Below are 19,154 nucleotides of genomic sequence, written 5' to 3'. Positions count from 1 at the left end.
TATAGAAGAATGACAATGTTAGCGTCTACATGAAGGCATTTATTTGGGATTCGTACAAGGAACTTGAACAAAATAGTAAAAACTTATCAGAATAGTCGTACTTGCCTATCGAATAGTGCACTACTTCACAACATACAGAGTTGTGATCTAAACTGGGTGGAATTTATGGTAGGCATTAGAAGAAGTTCCCTACAGCAATGCCATTTTCATATTATTCATACTGGCTATACCATTATTTATCAACTTCGACATAAAGTAACTTTGGTAGGCCTCTCACATACAAGGACGTTAGCCCTACATGAAACATCAAAAGGTAAACAAAACAACATATGAAATGTGTAATATTGGTCTAAGTAACTTCATGATGACGCTATTAGTCGCTCAGCTAATTAAGTTTACAATCTTAAAACAGACAAACATTGTAATCTGTATAACCAGAATATTTCAAAATAATTTTATTGTATGACTAGATGTCAAGCTTTGTATAATTATACTCACAATTTTATGTAACTTTGCTTCGGTTACAATATACACAGAGCCAGAAGTTGGTTTATATGACCGACGCATATTGGTCCAAAAGAATTCTTATTGTTAATAAAATACAAGAAATTGTGGGTGACAAAACTTTCGTTCTCTATACATTTGTTTATTTTTTAAATCTGAAAATTATTTGTTGCTTTATTCCTAACTAATTCTCATTGTCAGTTGTTTAGTTATGGATGCAGAAGTCTGTAATCCTTGTAGACGCATGCCACAATGCGTACAAATATGCATCCCTCGAGCAAGAATAGAACCCTAGATCCAAATATTTCAGCGGTCAGTAGTACGACCACTCCATCAAAACTACGTCGTTTCTTCGTCAAATCCGGATCACGAATTTATTAAGATTGCCTTCGGAGCAGAAAGTTCACGGTTAAACTCTATTGGGAAGGTACAAAGTTAAAATGTCCGAATAAACGGTAATTGTCATTATTGGGGTTATTCGTAGTTTTCCCGTCTCATTAGCCAAATGCCAACATTGAAATAGGCATTAACCACTCCATTCGGATCTCTGTTAACTCATCATTCACGAATAACTTTAATTCTTTTCTATTCCTAACAAAATTTGCAGTTGATAACGCAGGCACAGACTGACATGCCAATCACTCAACGACCAATCACTCAATCAGCGAGTGTATCAATGAATCAGCAAAGCAACTAATCAGTTAGACAATAAATAATTAAATATTTAAATAATTTGGTAAGTCCGACCAGTCATATGATCGATTAAATAAATCCAACTGAATAGCAGAATATTATTTCAAAATTAGTTGGATCATCGCACATAAATAATGTAAGATTTATTTTAACAATTTCAGCTCTGTCTTTGTTGGTTTCATTTCGTCATTTGAACCCAACGACAAAGAAACAGTTCAAACCCAGTCTTTTCACATCATGAAGGTCCGGGTTTATTCGTTGGGTAGTCACGTAAGATTTTAGAGAAAACATTCTCTAACGCTAGACTTCTTGGATTATTTCAGTTCATTAACTTCCACCCGACACTCACTGAGGCAAACGAGGTCTAATCTATCACTCAGAACGATATCATAACCTCGCCTTTGACCCAGCTGAACTAAGAACGAGGAAGTCGATTCGTTGCGATGATACTGTAGTGCAAACTCTTCAATGGAAGAAAGCAGTAAGGAAACAACTTCAAGAGGGCCAGTTTCTATTTGTCCCAAGCCGACTGGACTGGTCTGTGACGTAGGAGCGGCACATCATCATCCGACGCGCCTTGCGCTCTAGCACGAGCAGGAACACACCCACAAGCACGCTGACCCCCAACACGACGAGTAGCGGCGCCGCGTCACCCAGGTTCACGCTCTCCAGGTCGTTCCTGACCGCCACCCGCTGCCCCTTCGTGCCGTAATCTAGCTGTAGCTTCTGAAGTATCCCCGCTCTTCGCATCCCCCGCAAACTGCAACACGCAAGACAAACATCACGACGAACATCTCATCTATATTTCGTACTATGATTCATTTTTAGTAAAATTTCAATTAATTTTCAGACCGCGTACCATTACAGCAAGCTCACCGCACAGGGGAAGCAGGCTGTTCGCTGTTTTATTCCCCCTACAGTACGACCTAACATAGTTCAAAGCAGAGTCTCGAAGTGCCCACCTTCTGATTCCGTAGAGGCCTCATATCCTTAAAAAATGTTTCTAGACATACGGCGAAGTTGTCTTCTTGGAACAACGGAAATACCCTACCTCGTATTTTCTTTCCACCCTAGTAGGGAATGAGGATTATCACACAGACTTTATCTTTAATCCGCCCCACAAATAAAAGTTACAAGTATTTAAATGTGATGAGCGGGCAGACCACAATCGTTCATCTAACGCATTCGTAGATTTATTTTCTAGTGGGCTGTAGCAATATCCTAAAATTCACATTTGTTTTTGTCTTCTTCACTCACTTGATAAAGAATTTTACATAACATTCGGAATTTACTGTTTTGTCAAAATAAATTGACCCTCTTATTCCGAATTTTTTTTTGCATACTGCACTCCGACTTCCAAATCGCGTACAGGCACTTCATAAATGTCACAAGAATTTTATGTGTGTGAAATAGTGGCCTAACAACCGTTTTGAATGCATACGTAAACCATGCTACAGCCAGCGAGAAAGACGGAAAGATGCGGATAGCTTATCGACCACAAAATTCAAAGTCGTCGGCCCAATAATAAACTGGAGACTCTGTACTCACATGCAATACGTAAATAACTCTTGGACTTTGTGTTACAGTCGATTATCTGACGAGCAGACACGCATGTAATGACATTAATGGGGACCTATATAAACCCTTAAACTAAAGAACTCCATGGATCAGAGTCCTTCTTGCGAAGTGAATAGTCACAATTACTACCAGCCTTGTATAAAATCCACGCCGTGTAATCTGGTAGAAGTTTACTAACGTTTTAGAGGTTCTTGCTGTCTCCACTATCAGGGTGATGAGTGATTCATTAAACTCCTACCAGACTACACGGTTCTGCAACCCAGAAGACGGGATTACCACTAAGCTACTCTGACCGATATTCTGGGTTGTGACGGGGAACAGTAATGTGGGCTTGTTTCCTGTGTTCAGGAATAACGTCTGTGACGACAACCAAGACACCGCGACGTTCGAAGCCGGAGGACCAGAGCGAAAACGTCACATCTCACGCTTGTCACATACTTGTGGTTTATGACGTCTCTGTATGGGTTGCCTTTCGTGAAAGCGATGGCAAGGTTAACCGTTATGGAGGTGGCAGGAAGGTCAACTATCTTGCAAGGGATATCGTGTCTGATGTTTTGCACTCGTGACATCTGCGATAAGAAGGCGAATTTTATGGAACACACACGTCGCATCCCTTCAAGGGTCGTAGATGGAAAGTTCTCTGGGTCTGAGGCAATCAGTTCCGTGTAGACCTCTCTTAGCAACGGGTCTTTTGTTTCCTGTATGAACATAAATACATGCTATTAAATATATTTAAAATTGACGATTTCAATATAGGATACTTTTGACGTAATGTAAATAATGAAGGTAGGAAATGGAATAATTCATTATTTTTAACTAGCACATATCTCAGATCACCCAGTGCAGATTATTGATAGCAATTTTAACAGATTTCAATGGTAAATCTTTATAGCGGGGATCATCGGCCCGCAATTTTAGGAAAGTCACTTCTGGCTTCTGAGAACAAGTAATTACAGATGTGACATATTCTTCTTACGCTGAAGAGCCATATTGCTGCTGAATTGTTGACAACACCGACCGCATGAGTACCGTCGTTCAACAGTTCCTCGAAGGTGGAGAATGGCAGGTTCATGGTTTGCATGGTGAGAGATGAGATGAGGCCAGCAGAGTAAGCTGCTAGCAGTACCACCGCTGTCATGTGAGCGGCCAGGAACAGCACGCGGATAGACATCGTCCTGTATGTCATGTCATGGCCTGCGGATGATTCAACCGGCAATCATGGCTCGTATGTGTATGAGTCGGGGGGGGGGGGGGGAAGTAGAGTCTGTCCATCTACACATTTCATTTCCATAACTACAAAAAGAATGTTGATAAAAACTGGTTTGGAATCTACAATAAAATTTGTAATGGATTTTAATTTTGGTCCTTATTTGCCCAATTAATTTTCAAAAAATATTATGATGACCAAATTAAGGAAGTTGACCTGAAATGAAGTACTCATTTGGAGGAACAAATGTGCGGACTGGATTAATGTGACTCAAGAACCAGTGCCGGGCTCTTGTGAACACGGTAATGAACTTTCTAGTTCCTTACAACACGGATAATATCTTATCAAAGCGACTGTTAGTCTTTGAGAAAGTCATAGTTACGTGGCAATAAATGAGGCTAATTTATTAATTACATTTTAAAACTACGTGTAGCAACAAATAATTCAGTACACGGAAGAACAGATGATAAAATATATGGAAGAATTGTTAGCGTACATAAACAGAATGGAAAGTAACAGATTCTTAAAACTTAAACTTCATTACAATACAAGGAAACACATAATAAGACCATTTTAAAGATGACTATAAACTAAGAATAGGCCTCAGCCTAGTCCGTAGCGGTCAGAAGGACAAGAGGTCTAAAATACAATGACGTATGATCGTGCGTCGAAACCAATAAATCGACCAATTAGGCAATTACGCTGATTGCGTTGTTTTGCTACAGATACGAGGCGTCTCGATCGATACCTTGCGAGCAAAACGCCGAGAAGACGTGGAAAAGCGAGTCCTGGAAGAAAGGGCGATGCTGCCACTCGGCACTAGAGTTCCCGAAGCGCTGAACGAGTCGGTGACAGGCTTCTACCAGGACTGAAACTACGAAGATGATCACCAGAATGCTGAGCCAGAGACTGGAGTGAAATGGCGCCAAGAAATTTCCCCAGTCCACGTCGACCGCATTGGGTTGTCGGATGAACAACTTGTAGCTGGAAAGAAGAAAAATTACATTTTAGTGTTAAGCATTTTAAAATTAACTATAGTTTATGTTAAATATTGTATAGATATCTACACCGCCGGCTAATGCACTCCTTACACCAACATTCTGTCAGGCATACAAAACTGTCGCAAAATCTGACTGAAGAGAACTTGGGAGACCAAGTCGTAACGGGAGGTTAATGCTAAAACGAATGTTGAAAGACGCAGGGCATGTGGTTGTGATCTGAATTGAATTTTCTCAGTGTAGGATCTAGTAAGAGGGTCTTGTAAACACTGAAATAAACCTCCACCTTCACAAAGGGCGGAAACATTCTTGATCGGCTGAGAGACCAATTTATGATGTAAAAGCCCGCATCGTGGAGTTAAATTATGATGTAAATACTACGGCAACCAGTACCTGTTGAGGAAGATGGGTAGGGTGAAATCCACAACCTCGGTTCGCATCGGGGTCATCGTTATAGCAGAGACGGCGACGTCTATCTCCTGTCTCGACAACACGCCGATCAACCCACGCCAGGATCCATTATCGGCGAGGGACCCCGCAAAATTGTCCTCTGAGAACTGGTACTCAGTACTGGATAAAACGAAAACAGGACTCATGGCTTACCGCATGCTACTCGCGCTGATAAGTAAACGGGAGACTGTTACAAAAAAATGCACTTCTGGCTTGTCGAGCCGTCCAGTCTTGTAAAAGCTCGAGGACATTTTAAAGGTGTTTGCTGTCTCCATCATTATCACTCACCACCCTGATGATGGAGGCAGCAAGCACTTCTAAAATATCAGTAAACTTACATCAGACTACAAGGTGCAACAGTAAATGAAGAATACTGTTACTATCCGTAAAAGTCTTATAAATTACTTTTCATTATAATCTGAGAGACGACTTAAAAGAAACACGCAAACGTTCAAACATGCCCCCAAATAAAGTGGCTATTAGAACAAAATGAGAACTCCTCAGAACTTGGTGTAATTCTGCTAATGTGCACCGAACGTACCAGCATTCCCACGTAAAGCTTTTGTTCCCATTGTTCTAACAGCTAAGTTATTTATGAAGCTGAATGAATTTTTGACTAATGGCCTACATTTTAAGTTTCCTGATAAACTTTGACTAAATTAAAAAAATATTACCACACGAAAGTTAAATTTACTTTCATTCCATTTATGGCTCAAATTATTTAAGGATCTAAAAATTAAAATAATTTCTTAAGTACATATACAAGGGATTCATAACATAATTTTGTAATACCCTATGCAACATTTGCATAAAACTAAACGATTACGACAAAATAATTATAATACTTCTTGTAGGTCATAAACTATTTTCCTAGCCCCATCTTAGTGTCCTGTCAAGCTTGCATATTCGATTTACAACGTATTTCTTACGTCTACACAGCAAAATGACGAAGTGCTTTCTCAGTGTTCGGAGTTTTTTTTCCGTCCCTATCCTACTCCTTTGAAGGGTCAATGACCCTGAACATTGACCCGCCCATCAAACATACGTGAAGTTCAGTGTTTCTTCCATCATTCGCCATATTGGTGCTATCGATCCACGCAGTTTATAGCTGCTGTTTTCCATTTCCATGACGGAGTAGGGAAGGTTCTGTAAATAGAATAGGAATTTACAATCTCTATTGTTACTTAAGCAACGTTCTCACCGTTACTGGGCCAATCTTGTTCCATCTCGTCTCAAAGAAATATATAGTATCCGACTATCACCTTCTTTATATCGAAACCTCACGAACATTATGTCATGATTAATCGACTAATCTGATCGAGTGTGTAATGGTCAATAACTTTTGGCGATAAACAGAAAAGCATTCATTTCACCATAACTTATTTGTAGTACAAAGGAATACATTTACCTCAAACACAACGAGCTCAGTGTCTCAAATTGGCTATGAGTAGGATACGCTCAAAACGGTTCGAGGGCTTACCCAACAGAACAAAAGTTTGGGTATAAAGTTCCCCAATTTTATATCTTAACAGTATTAAGAACAATAATTCAACTGACGTTCATAGAGATGGCCCTCATGCTGAGTCCTTGTAGATTATTTCTGCCGTCGTAAAAGTTCCCTTTTAAGGATAAGGGATGGTCCTGCTTCCAAACCCCGTAGTGTCTCAGAGTCAACGGGTGGCTGGAGGTGACACGGTAGACCTCTGTCAGCTGAACGGTCTCGCCTGTACATTTCGCCACCAGGAAGCGACAATTGAAAGGCACGTGCACTCCACTGAAATAGTACTCCACCGAGACGTTGTCTTCGAGAAACAGCAGCCATACTGCCAAATGCATGTCGAACATAGCCAGAAGCTGGGGAGAGAAAACATACAAAGAAAATACACCTAATGAAAATAGACATATCAACTATATTGTGAGAATAGCCTATAAGAAATGTGCTTCCTTCTTAACGTTAAAATACAGCAGAATTATTTTCTGTGAATTTGTCACATAAAGGGAATGTATTTCTTCGACGAATGCAGCTGAGGAATTTGCAGTACCGATGTACTAGTCGGTTTCGCAATCAGAAACAACTTACCTCTTGCATTGCAGATATATCTTCCATGCCAACAGAGTACATCACGTAGACAGACATCCTCTCTGGCGGGAATGGAATAAGGAAAGCTTGTTCAAATCTTATTATTGCTGTCGGCATATGTTCATTAGTGAGCAGTCTCACCGTATTGGACCAGCAGTCTTCAGCAACTTGTTCTGAAGAAACCAAAAAATACGCTCCTCCTGAATGGAACAACTTTCCTAAATCCTTTATCACCCCTGCTGTCATCTTACCACACATTTCTGAAGTTGGGGAACTTGTCAACATGGCGAGGAATAAAACTCCAAGAGCTCTTACCACCATCATAGGAAACAAGAATGTCAGCTTGCATGAACAAAATGTTCATTGATATGCAACATGGAGAGAAATCGATAACGATCAATAATTGTTTGCACGCAAGAAAATAATTGCGAGGGTGTGGAAACAAGTCTCCTGTTTATCCTCTGAATATTTTATGTTATTAGGGCCATGATAGATTGTGGGCTGATTGCATCAGTATGAAGGATTTATGACGGAATAAAACTGGGTATCGCGTGGAGAAGTTCGTGTGTGGTGAGCCACGAATTACGCACTCACTTTTATTCACTCGTCCAAACTCCTTTCCACTCATTAAATCGCCGTCTCTCACTCATTCGTCACAATAATTCGCTGATTTACTGAATCGTACATTCGTCAAGACACTCACTTAGTATCCACTCACTGATTCATTGATATTCTGACTCACCCACTCACTCACTCACTGACCCATTACACACTCATTCAATGGATAAAGGAGGCAGGAGCGAGACATACTCATGGACTTCCTTGTAATGGTTCCTTCCTAAGCTTAATGCTAGTCGATCAGGAAAGTTTCAACATACGGCATATTTATCATTCACATACGAGTGACAACACAGAACAATTACTCGAGTGCAAATTCGAGACTGTAACAACACAGTATTCTTCGTACTTACCATGTGTTGAAATAATAACCGGAACATAAACACAATGTTCAATTAAGTTTATTGTAGGCGAATTCAAAATAATGTTTAACTGGAAAATAATTCTAATTAGCTTTTCCGTTGCTGTGTTAGACATGAAGTACAATATGATCACTGCCTTAGAGCACAAGTAAGGCCTTGTTAAGAAAATCCCATGAATACCTCGGAGACATAAATTTCAAGAAAGAATACTGGACATGTTGATGCAGCAAAAATGCTAGGTCAGATTATCTTCTCGGTTAAAAGCTGCCCTAACTAAATTATATGAACATAACCTACATGAAACGAGTACATTGCCGAATTCAATTGCGTCCTATTTCTGCTAAAGTAACGCTACACACGTCACTTGACAAATATTGAATTGAATATTTTTTTTGGGGGGGGGGGAATTTATTGTGACGCATTAAAATTGCGAAAACTATGTACTTGTCAAAAGTTCGCGATTGGTAAAAGAAAAACTTCCCTCGTATGTTAGTGTCATTCCAAAAATGTCGTAAATGAGTCACAAATATTATTGGCAACCATTACTATCATAATCCTCGACAGGATTGCTGACGTCACGTCCGATCATCCCAAGCGCAGAATTAAACATGCTAGGATATTTGCACGTTTTACAGGAGAATTGTTGAAATTTTAACCCTTTATATGTTAATATGTTACTCTCAAAGTATTTCTTTCAGAAATATTGGCTCAGTCACAGCAATATGTCCTTCCCTTTCTCTACAATTTAAGATATTTGTGCTTTAACAATGAAAACTGCACGTCACTATGGAGGTTATTTTTTTTATTCCTATTTAGTGTTCTGTCTGACGACAGGTCCATATGAACAGGATCCTTCCATCCTTTTCTCGGACTGGGACCTGTTCATATACGTTCTTGGCAGATGATCCAGAAGTGGTTTGCCATTGCCTTCTTCTGTGTGTGAATGGAGTAATTGTTGGGATGCCACGGAGAAACCGGGGAAGCCCCCGGAGGAAAACTCCGTGTTGCCTAGACCACGGCCTTGCCCAACAAAAGTTATAAATTCGGCACCACCGGGAATCCCAGGATTACAAAGCCAGCGTTCTAACCGCTAGACCACCGTAGGATTTAAAAAAATTCCTCTGTGTACATCGTTTCGTCAGAATAAAAAGTTTCAACATCCTTCCGAAGAACAGCCTTTATGACCTTACTGTCCGCTAGAAATCCGCGCCGTTCCTGGTTTGCGGATGGCCGCTCCTTTGGCGTTTTCCCGGCCTCTGCACCAGGTAGAACGCCTGTCTCTCCAGGATCATCAACACTGTAGCCAGCAGGATGCCTATTGTTAGGATGCTAAACATCGGTGTCAGTGCATCTATACTGACGCTGGTCCATAACGCCCTGTCGTCGTTTGCCTCACTGGACCACGCGTTATTGAGTATGCGATATAGGACACCCGTATCACGCATCTGTTGCAACCTAGAGCAGAGGAGTCAGTTGTAGATCGGAGGCGAATTTGCCACTAAACGCTGCAAACATTCGCACATTAACTTCACCACTTCCGTCCGTCCGTGAGATCGCATAGAAAAGCAGGTATTTTCGTGAAATCTGATACTGAGAAATTTTATCACAAACGGCAGCATTAAACTGTTGGATAAAATCCGTTAACAAGAACATTACAGGGAGACTTACGTGAGTTTTAGATAGCGGAAGAGACTAGTAAATTCCTACATAGGAGAACCCAAGCCAGAAGTAATTACATCATCATCCTTTAAGCATCCCAAATCACGCGAAGGTCATTGACCTTAGAACAAATTGACGTCGTTGGCGCCATTTACAAATATAAAATAAAAATAATGGGGTCATTAATGGGGACCTGGGTTAGAAAATAACGAAGAAAATAGAATGTACACATGAAATACTGTCCTATAACATACCTGTACTTCTACCATCGTAGTTGGAACATTAGTGCAAGAATGATCTTGGTTTCTAAGGTCACTGCTGGAACACACTGTCGTGTAATAATGGTACAGAATCACGTTAATGCAAAGCTGACGCATGTGATGTGATTTAAGGAAAAAAATTGAAAGGTCAGTTTCCTCCAAAGAACACCTCTCCAATCCTATTAAATATTTTAGGTCATCCAAGGTTTACGTTTACTGAACAGAAAACAGATTTGGATACAAAGAAGATAAACGTAGATCCCCAAGAAGAGAAGTGCGATTCGCGAGTGGAAGGTTTTAGGAGATTAAACATTCAAATAGTTCTATTAAGTTACACTATAAAACTTTTAAAAAGTAACAATTACCAAAATATGAGAGCGATCCATGTTACGATGAAGCCATTATTTGACAATTTTACTACCCAAGCGTACACTGGAGACACTGAGGAAACCCGATAAATTCCTTGTTCAGAATGTGAGTTCGGATCTTTATCGCTACACTAACAATTTTGAACTTACGCAGTTGGGACAGCCTCATGAAATAAACTTTGACAAGAATTCAGTACAACTATATTAAAAATAACATAGGAAATTCGCATAATATTATGATTCTCTTTAACAAACATACGTGCATATTATTTGTATTGCATTGTCTATTAAATTTCTATCTCCAATTACTGGCCGAGATGGAAGAAAAAATCGAAATATCTCGGTTAAGAAAGCCAGTAACCGAGTGTTTTTGCTATAAAATAGAACTCAGGACACTTACTTGAAGTTGATTACTCCAAGGTAGGGGCTCCCTTTACTGAAAGCGATGCTGAGAGTCTCGGGGAAGGAGGCCTCCTTCAGCGCCATGAAACTGCAGTTGGCATTTTTCCAGAACAACAACACGGTATCGTACGTCGTCATGAATGCATAATTTTTAATGGAACATAAGTTTTTCAGTCCCTCTAACGTGGTGTTGGGAAGGTTCTTGTCAAACATCTTCTCATAAATGTTCCGCATCGTCTCGTCTGTGGTTTGCTGTGAGTGGAAACCCAATGTTAAATTAACTTTTCGAGAATGAAGCTCATCTACACAATATTTGACATTCATTTGTCAAATACAAAGATACATTTATTAATGCTGTTTCAGGATAAGCATTGCTTATTCCGACGGCCCAAACACAAGTGCACATTGTGTGGGGATAATTCAGAGTTGTTTACTGTTGAATCAGATGGTGCATATGTGTTATAATGTGGGTTACGTGTGTACTAGGTAATGATCACGTAATTTCCGGTTGATAAAATCGAGGATGAGTTGTAATTCGTGCATGGAGAAGATGAGAGATACTACATACAAAGCGTAGGTAGGAGAATCTGAAGGGAAAAGGGAACCTGTACGTCCTAGATAAAGATAGGAGGATAATATTGAAATTAATCTTCAAGTAATGGAATGTGTACTGGTTAAATATAGCTCCGGGTACGGAACAGTGGCGTGCTTTTGTACGCAAAAAAAAAAAAGAAACTTCACGCTGAATAAAATACACAATTTTTTGACAAGATAAGCAACTATAAGTATCTAAAGGGGAACACTATTACACGGAGTTATTAATTTGTGGATAACTGCATCTCAAAAGAGACGAACAATTCACCGGTTCCTGGATAAGGAGGAAAAAGAATTTGTAGTTCTCACATCGTGTTTGATTTCACCAATAATTTATCTAAATATGATTATAAAATTTACACATAAACTTAGGGCGGAAGTGACAGTTTTTGCTGAACTGCAGGTAATAATAAATATAGGCTGCAAAGTAAAACCAGAAACTGGTACACAATTCTCATTCTCAGCGGCGCATATTATATTGAGAACAAAAGAAGGTGTTTCATTAATTCTTTTATATATCGTTTAAAAACCTAGTAATAAGAAGCGTCGAATAAAATACTTAAATTCCGCAAAGTTAAAATCGGTCAGAGTTCTACGTGACACTAATTTGTAACAGTATTGCGTAAGTGTGAAAGTTAAATGCCTTCAGATTTCTTGTTATGATGTCTCGTAACTTACGAGTCGTATGTGTTCTTTCCTTGTTTCTTTCTCAGTATTTCCATTCGTACTACGTCGCATTCCATACTTTATTTCTAAATGTCCCTCTACTCCATTGCAATGTTTTTACAAATACTGTACGTAATAAACCTATTAAATGGCTCTTAGACAGCGTATTTGGCGGTAGCACTGTATTTCTGATCAAGCACTTGAGAGAATACCAGCACAAGAAAGTTGTGCGGGATTGCATAACAAAAATTTGAAGGCATTTAACATTGACCCTGTGTACTAAGTCAGGTGTTCAAATAGAGACAGAAGTAAAATGTACTAAGATTTTTAACTGTAAATTAAATTAAATAGATTAAATATAAATTGAGGTCATGTACTTGCTAAGTGGCAGACTATCTTGTTCATAGTATGAATGTTTTATAAATTCAGTTGTGAGTGAGTGAAAGATTGGGTGACAGTGAGAGAGAGTGCGTGAGTGACAGCGAGAGTGATACGGAGAGTGACTGACTTGTTGACTGACAGAGAGTGAGGAGTGAGGTGTTGGTTGGTTAGTCAGTCACTAAATTAAAAATCTAGTTTTTTGTTATTGCTGTTGTAATCGGATAAGACTATGTCTCTATGGAACTGTCTCTGATGGGCTCTTTGTACAACCCCCAGTTGATATATGGGTGAAAATGGAACATCGGTGGAAAGATACTGACAATGGAAGACAGAAAAACTGAGGGAATCTGTCCCAGTGCAACTTTGCCCACCACAAATCCCACAAGATGTTCTGGGGGCAAACCCCCAGACTCTGCGACGGTTAACCAGTTGAGCTATTTCTCGAAAAATTAATTGTTTTATTTGCTTTTCATTCTAAGTCAAACGTTGTTTCCAAGTAGGTTCAATCGGTTAAAAACTATCCATTATAGACAATTTAAATATATTTTATATATATATTATATATATTATTGCGCAGTTACTGACGTCGAAGCTGTTGAAGTGCGCCGAGTTGGCCACAGTGGCTACGCGATAGCCGCCATGCTGCATCAGGCCTCTGAGCGTTCTGAAGGGCGGTTCGACGCGCTGCATGGCGAGGAACGATACCAGAGCACCAGAGTAGGCGGCGAACAGCACCACGGCTGCCATGTAGGATACCCAGTATATGAGACGGCAGGACCATGAGCGGGGCGTCTCGTCGTGGCCTACGGGCAGAACGTGGAGATCACTGCTATTTATGATTCAATCTTATTTTGGAGAGGTACCAGTTTCGCATGGTGACAAATATGAAAATGGCCGACTTCTGGGAGGTTGAGCCACGCAGGCTTCGTGCATACTGACAGACGTTTCAGAGCTGCTTACTGCATCCACCACCACGGCGCAACATTTCAAAAGACAGCCATCTTTGTTGTTTCATGGCTTATTTAACGACACTCAGAACTGCGTGGGCTTACCAGAATCAAATGCCAGTGAGTTACAAATAGAAAGATGTGAGATTTGACATAATGAAACGGATAAAAAATGATCTCTTCTGTTGGTCCTAACCCCAAGTTACGTATCTCTAATCCCGCACAGAACATGTTTGATCGATATAATTACTGTAAAGAATAAATCTTGAACTGTTATGCATCTACCCTGTCTCAGGATGATTCATATGAGAGAGCTATGAAGTGATGAGGTCGTGTCTTAGGATGGTATTTACCTTGCTGACAGAATATTTCGAAAACACAAAGCAGTGCTTGTGGCAGCGTGTAGAGATCCGGTCTCTCGAGGCCATCATACCTTCGCCCCACGTGATAAACAAGGGACAGACAAGCTGCAAGGCCAACCATCGCCCCCTGAATGGTGAACCACAGTTCGGAGCTGAATGGAGCCAAGATATTATTCAGCGCTTGGTAGGAAGATTCGGGTCTTCGAATGAAGATGCAGACTCTGTACAGAACAGTTTATTGTATGTCACCACCACTCTGGGTCGAAATTCCTTTTTAACTCGTTAAAAGAGCAAATTTGTCTGAAATTGTCAGCACAATTCTCAGCGCCCTGATGATGCAGACGAATCTCTGAAACTTCAGTGAACTTCTACCAGACTACACAGAGCAGCATCCTAAGAGATCAGCATCATATTTTCAAATGATTAAATTTAATATTATCTTCTCTGTGAAGTCTTCCAAGTAGACTAGCAGTTGAATGTTTTTTCACCATGAATGCTTCTTGTGCGGTACATTTAAAAGTATCATAATAATTTAAAAAAGAAGTTATATTAAAGTTTGTCTCAGCAGCCACGTGAAAGTAGAACAAATCTTTCAATTCAAGTTTGTGTATCTCCATCTTACCAATATTATAAACCTAGTCTTTTATCACATACCGTAAATTTGTCGAGGCTAATACGAATTCTACGATTGTAAAACACAAATAGTTACACGGAGACTTGTAGCTGACAAGATTCTGATAAAGAGACCTAAGCGTTGCTTAATTCAACAGTTCACACAGCTCTCTATTACTACACCTCGAAAACCAAGATGAAAAACGTGTATTCAGAATTACTTCCAATGTCATGGCCTTCCCACTGAATTCATCACGTCCATTCAGACAGAATATAGCCAATAATGATGGTGCGTTCATAAGACACTAAATTCACAAAGACTCTAATATTAACAACAAAATTTGCTATTGTACCTGCTTATTAACAGAGGCACACTGAAGTCGATGGCAGAGGCTCGGTGAGACGTCATGGTGACATCTCCCACAGCAACGTCCACCGTCCCATCCACTAGAAGCTGTATCACTCCGCTCCAAGTCCCGTTTCCGGACGATGCGCCCGCTCCATTGACTTCCGGCAAGTACACTTCAGTTCTGATGTCAGCACGAAACAGGAAAACTGGTCATAATTACATGCAAATAATTCGAACTTTTTTAACCTTACACTGCTAAGTTTTTAATATTTCGTGTTTTAAAGCACCGTATTTCTTTTTCACCCAACTTTTCACAACTGAAATGTCTATCAAGTGCCCCAAAGATCAATTAAAAAGCGCAGTTCAACTGCGATAAATAAATGCACAAAGTAATTGAACTGAGCAATGAGTCTGTTGTACACACCGTGGGAATACGACACTTCCCTACTACAAGTTAAGTCCTGCACATTTTACCGAGGAACTGAACAGTTCAAACAGTTAAAAGGTCGGGCATTTGAACTAAGCTAAACTTCCGTCAGATCCTCTAAAAAAATCGCTGTTGTATTGATGTTGTAGTTCGGGAAGCGCAGTTTACAGCCGTTCATTCAATTAGTATTTATTCACGATATAATTCCCCTCACTAACAATAACGCTTCAATAGTGTGACTTAACAATTTAGTGCACTCGCGTAAGAATTCTGACACACTGATTATTTAACTCTCATCAAGAAACAACAATCAGACCCAAGACGAAATGTTTACACTCAAGAAACTATAGTTTTGGTACAGATTTGATTTGCAGTGACATGTGTCTGTTCGTCTGAAAATTTATTTATAAAATTATAAACAATTATATGTAATTTTTGTAATTGAATTTGTAAAACGCTACGTCTATTATTAGTATAGCTGACATTCTACGATAGACGTTTTAAAGAAATTAATTTGACACAGAATTTGTTTTCAAAATCGTAAAACAGCCTTGTTTCCTGAAGTACGCAATATAACATTAAATATATTATCACTCAGGCCTGACAAAGGTTTAGGGCTCCAAAAATAACAAGAACCTTTCTAAGTAGACAGCTTTAACGGCTAGATCGTTTTTATCTTCATTTGTTTCTAACATGTGGTGATAACAGAGAGCTTCATTACCTGCGCTTCGCTGTATCTACTCACGTGTAGTTCAGTTCTTCTGAAAGGATGGACCACACCCTTCCAAACGTTCCTCCGATCTCTACAGTGTCTGCGTTGTACTTTGGCTCAACATTAGGCGGATTCTAAAAGAGAGAAAAAAGCATAATACCTGAGCCCGATTCCTACATTTTGTAAGCAAATCCACAGGCTTGTGGTATAAGAATGTCTGTGTGATCACTCGAATGTCTGTCTCCAGCTAATAGGTTTTGAAACCAACTGACGAATTATATCATAAATTTATCATTGTACCTTTTACCCGGAATAGCATCGATCAAAGATGGTGCGAAATTCTGAGGTGGGAGCACAATTATTGTCATTTAAATGCGAGATCCTGAAATTTTATTAAGTAATTACATACCAAATATATAATTCCCTTTAAACAATTGAACAATGCAATCTTATAGATGGCTGCAGGAATTTCAGAGAAAAGTAAAAATGCTATCTTCAGCACGTCTTACTTAACCCCTTCAATCAGTTACCACTATTACAACACTTTGTCTTCGTTATGTCAGACTATAGATGCAGCAAATTAATTCGTGTTTTCAGATCAGTTTCACCTCAAATGTTGTAGCTTTGATGGTGACGCCATACAAGTTGTTTCGCCGCTCGTACAGCGATCTGTTATCCCACAAGACATCAAATTGGGGGCTCCAGACGGCAACTTGGAGGTTCATAAGAGGCATTGTCCTATTCATCCGGTAAACCTCATGCAGTGTTACGTTTCCCGCTAGATCCTCGCGTGCTACTAAAAACTCGCAGTCCAATGGGATATAGACATCAGTGAAAAGATGGTCCAGCTTCAGCGCAGAGTCCGAGAACAAAAGCCACGTTGGACCCGTGGGACTCATTGTGGCTGTCAGCTGTAACACCAGGCACACGGTTCGAGTTTAGGATCTACAGCTTCTTTTTCGTCATTTTCGATTCGCAGTTCATAATTCAACTCCGAGCGTCTTTAAATAGATCTCTGGTATACAAGTAAAAATTCACTGTTTCTGTGTGTGATTATTAAGAAATATTAATCTACTGGTTTACTGTACAGACTCACTTGTTTTAATTCCAGCGTTGCATCGTGTGTCATGACGTAAAGGGGGCGATTAAGTCGGCAATTTGTGTCGTCATGTGTGACGTTCAGAGTCGAGATGCACAATGTCGTAGTGGTAATTCCTTTTGCAGACAGCAACTTCACTAACACGAGGTTAGCGTTAGTTCCTAGCCAATACAGAGACAACTGACTACATGGCAACCACACACGTGCTCAGTATATACTAATATAAGTCTCTAGCCAAATCAGAAACAAAGATTTGTTTACAATTGATACAAGGAAATTACGGAATCTAAGGGAATATTTAAAAGTAATGTATGATAGTAATTAACCCAGATGCAGATTAGATGATGGATTGAAGTAGAAATAAATGAAAGGAACAAAGCATTATGATCAGTTATAGAATCGTAGTGCAGATGTAAAAAGTAAATATTAAGAGTAAGACAATAAACTTGAACGTCACAAACGAGAAAACGATAGTTAAAGCTAAATGGGAACATACAGGCAGGGAGAATGAATAGAGGATAAGAAAAAAATTATTGGAAAACAAGTACAACATGGGATAAACAAACAGGAAAAGAAAGAAGATATTTCGTGCACATTTTATGATTTGTTGATCTGTAAAACAAATTTTTGATCGAAATAAAACGTTGTGTCTGAATTAGGCGATATTATTTAGTACCACACTGTCTATGATTCAAAACTGTGTGACAGCTCTAGAGAAAATACCCGTTTCGTTTGCCATAAATTTTGTAAAAGAACCTTAAATTTTAAAGTTTCCTAGTTTTGTAATCATGCGTCAAATTTTGGGAATGTAAAAAAATTCTAACCTCTAAAGCGAAATCTGGAAAGTTTGGGTCTAACAAAACATACAAAATGACGATATTTCTACTTTTGGTACCCATTTTCACTTCTGGACGCTAGAACTTGGGGCATTTAAGAGAATTGTCGGACACTCACCCTCTAATGCTGAGGAAAGTAACAGCGACACACATCCTGAGTGCAAATGCCGCTGAACTGTAAATACTACTTCGGCAATCTTCTTCAGACGTTGGCGGTCCAGTCCGGCACTCCAGAACAGAATTGTCGTGAAGAGCAAGGCACTAGCTGTCCACATGCCGCGTTACTATTACACAGCAGTGAGAGACGAAGTCAGTGTGCCTCAGCGGCTGTAAAACAGAAAGGGATGCCTTTGTCTGTCGTCATTAAAAGTTATTTAATCTTGCGAATAAAAGAGAATAAAGCACATGTTGAGTGAATGTAACATGAAATTACTCAACTGCATGGAGTTTAAAATCTATTTCTTCAATTTGTTTTTCTTTATCCGGTGGTTATCCCATTCGGCAAGAGACTGGCTATCGATAGGAAGTCCTGGACGGTTGGATCTCTTCTTTTCACTGACGCGCCAGAATTCTTCTCAGTAATTACCGTGTGTTGCTCTAACGTACATTAAGTGACGAGAGCTTGAAGTTTACAGCTCACTATATCTAGTGTCGGGCCAAAGAATAGAAGCTTCGTTTTAGTTTATTTAAGTACAACTGATAACATAAAGGTTTCGAAATTGTGTATGCATAGACGAATTTATACTGCGAAAGATATTGAAGAATACATCATGTTGGCAAAGAGAGTGTATAAAGATTTAATCAAGGGAACGACGGGACTTGAGTTAATATAGAGTTCTTGCTCTTATTCTGTAACCAATGTGTGCCATAATGTTAATCGATTGCCAGGCAACCGGCGTCGAAGGGAAGATCCCCCCCCCCCCCCAATACAACCGAAAACAGTGACATACATTCCCATGTCTAAACCAGTAGCTGAAAACGATTCGTTGT

General features: G+C 39.6%; 2 protein-coding genes across 2 annotated transcripts; both read right to left on the bottom strand.

Moving 5' to 3' along the window:
- Positions 1 to 18: 18 nt before the first annotated feature.
- Positions 19 to 9,352, bottom strand: LOC147875071 (glutamate receptor U1-like). Its single transcript, XM_087349605.1, has 8 exons — positions 7,511 to 9,352; positions 6,988 to 7,284; positions 6,476 to 6,576; positions 5,374 to 5,550; positions 4,731 to 4,966; positions 3,752 to 3,969; positions 3,214 to 3,473; positions 19 to 1,957 (listed from the first exon to the last, which is right to left on the bottom strand). Exons 1-8 carry the CDS (start codon positions 7,832 to 7,834, stop codon positions 1,693 to 1,695), a joined length of 1,878 nt encoding a protein of 625 aa, XP_087205731.1. The 5' UTR covers positions 7,835 to 9,352; the 3' UTR covers positions 19 to 1,692.
- LOC110832219 (putative glutamate receptor) lies at positions 8,514 to 19,065 on the bottom strand. The gene is made up of 10 exons (XM_022069031.2): positions 18,603 to 19,065; positions 18,283 to 18,491; positions 17,326 to 17,489; positions 16,838 to 17,140; positions 16,263 to 16,363; positions 15,095 to 15,271; positions 14,121 to 14,350; positions 13,406 to 13,623; positions 11,178 to 11,431; positions 8,514 to 9,945 (listed from the first exon to the last, which is right to left on the bottom strand). The coding sequence occupies exons 2-10, from the start codon at positions 18,437 to 18,439 to the stop codon at positions 9,687 to 9,689; spliced, it is 1,863 nt and encodes a 620-aa protein (XP_021924723.2). The 5' UTR covers positions 18,440 to 18,491; positions 18,603 to 19,065; the 3' UTR covers positions 8,514 to 9,686.
- Positions 19,066 to 19,154: the final 89 nt, after the last annotated feature.

This window comes from Zootermopsis nevadensis, unplaced genomic scaffold (genome assembly GCF_977971745.1).
Source record: "Zootermopsis nevadensis isolate Lab colony 2312 unplaced genomic scaffold, Znev_1.0 Znev_ptg000002l, whole genome shotgun sequence".
In the NCBI taxonomy this organism is placed as follows: Eukaryota; Metazoa; Arthropoda; class Insecta; order Blattodea; family Termopsidae; genus Zootermopsis; species Zootermopsis nevadensis.
The sequence above is the reverse complement of the archived record's forward strand: the minus strand, read 5'-3'. Positions and strand labels throughout refer to the sequence as shown.